This window comes from Cervus elaphus, chromosome 12 (assembly GCF_910594005.1).
Source record: "Cervus elaphus chromosome 12, mCerEla1.1, whole genome shotgun sequence".
Classification (NCBI taxonomy): Eukaryota; Metazoa; Chordata; class Mammalia; order Artiodactyla; family Cervidae; genus Cervus; species Cervus elaphus.
Genome location: NC_057826.1, coordinates 75,536,696 through 75,538,055, shown reverse-complemented (window position 1 = coordinate 75,538,055; position 1,360 = coordinate 75,536,696). Strand labels below are relative to the sequence as shown.

General features: G+C 46.3%; 1 gene segment (V, D, J or C); it reads right to left on the bottom strand.

Moving 5' to 3' along the window:
- Positions 1-259: 259 nt before the first annotated feature.
- On the bottom strand, positions 260-799 carry LOC122705722. The segment is given in 2 exon segments: positions 260-594; positions 718-799. Coding segments are annotated over 2 exon segments (381 nt in total).
- Positions 800-1,360: the final 561 nt, after the last annotated feature.

The window sequence follows — 1,360 nt, the reverse complement described above, 5'->3', positions numbered from 1 at the left end:
AAGCAGGACTTTGCAAGAATATGCAAAACACCACTTCTTTGCTTATGTGGTTTTACCTTGAAATTACTTTGACCCTGGAAAAGGAACTCTTGGTGTCAGAGAGTTTTCAGTTTCACTAGTAAAAAGCTGGGTATGGGGAATATTCTCTTCTTACTCTTATGCTTTAACCATTTGTACGTTTTTAGTATCAACCAGAGACTAAGAGACAAACAACCACAGGCTCCGTTGGAACCACAGTGCATCCAGGCCCCACTGCTGCTCAGAGTTTGTGCTCAGCTCCCCCTGCAGTTTTCATCACTGTGTCACCCAGAGCGCAGTAGTACACAGCCGAGTCTGACTCCTGGGCCGAGGCTTTCTCCAAGTGGAAGGAGGTGGTTTTTGCATTGTATGTGGCTTCAAAACCTTTGTTGGTTCTCTTGTCGTTGACCTTCGTGGCTTTCAGGAGGAGTTCTGGACCTTCTCCAGGATACTGGACATACCAGAAAAGAGTGGGGTACCCAGTGGCTGAATAAGTACAGTTCACAGTCAAGGTAGCCCCTTGCAAAAGGGTCACTTGGCCGTCCGTCTGGCTCACTGAGTCTCCACGGGTTTGTCCTAGGGGAAAACAAGAGAGTTCTCTGTGATCTTGGGCATAAAACTCTGGAATAAAATCACGCTTAAAGTTTTTGTTGACATAACAGAAGAACGGATCCAAATTTTTACAGGCGCTTTGCTTACCCAGCAGGAAGAGTATCACAGTCACTAATCCTAGAGAAGAGATCATCTCTAGAGTGTCTCCTGAAGAACGTTCTTGACTCTTAACATGAAGAAATGTTGAAGTCACAGTGAGGTTTAGTTTCAGTGAAGTTTAGACTCACAGGAAATGTGTCTGGGTTAGGAAACTGCACCCTCTGGTGGACAGGGAAAAAAATGCGATGCATGTATGAAATAAAGTGAAAGTGAAAGTGAAGTCGTGTCCAACTCTTTGCGACCCTGTGAACTATAGCCTGCCAGCCTCCTCTGTCTATGGGATTCTCCAGGCAAGAACACTGGAGTTGGTTGCCATTTCCTTCTCCAGGGGATCTTCCTGACCCAGGGATCAAACACAGGTCTTCCGCATTGCAGACAGACGTTTTACCCTCTGAGCCACCAGGCAGCTTGATGCATGTATACTGGAAAGAAAGTGAAGTCGCCCAGTCGTGTCCAGCTCTTTGCAACCCCATGGACTATAGCCTGCCAGGCTCCTCCATCCATGGGATTTTCCAGGTAAGAGTACTGGAGTGTGTTGCCATTTCCTTCTCCAATGCATGAAACTTTCCTTCTCAAATGCATGAAACATGCATAAAAAGTGAAAGTGAAATCCCTCAGTCATGCCCAACCC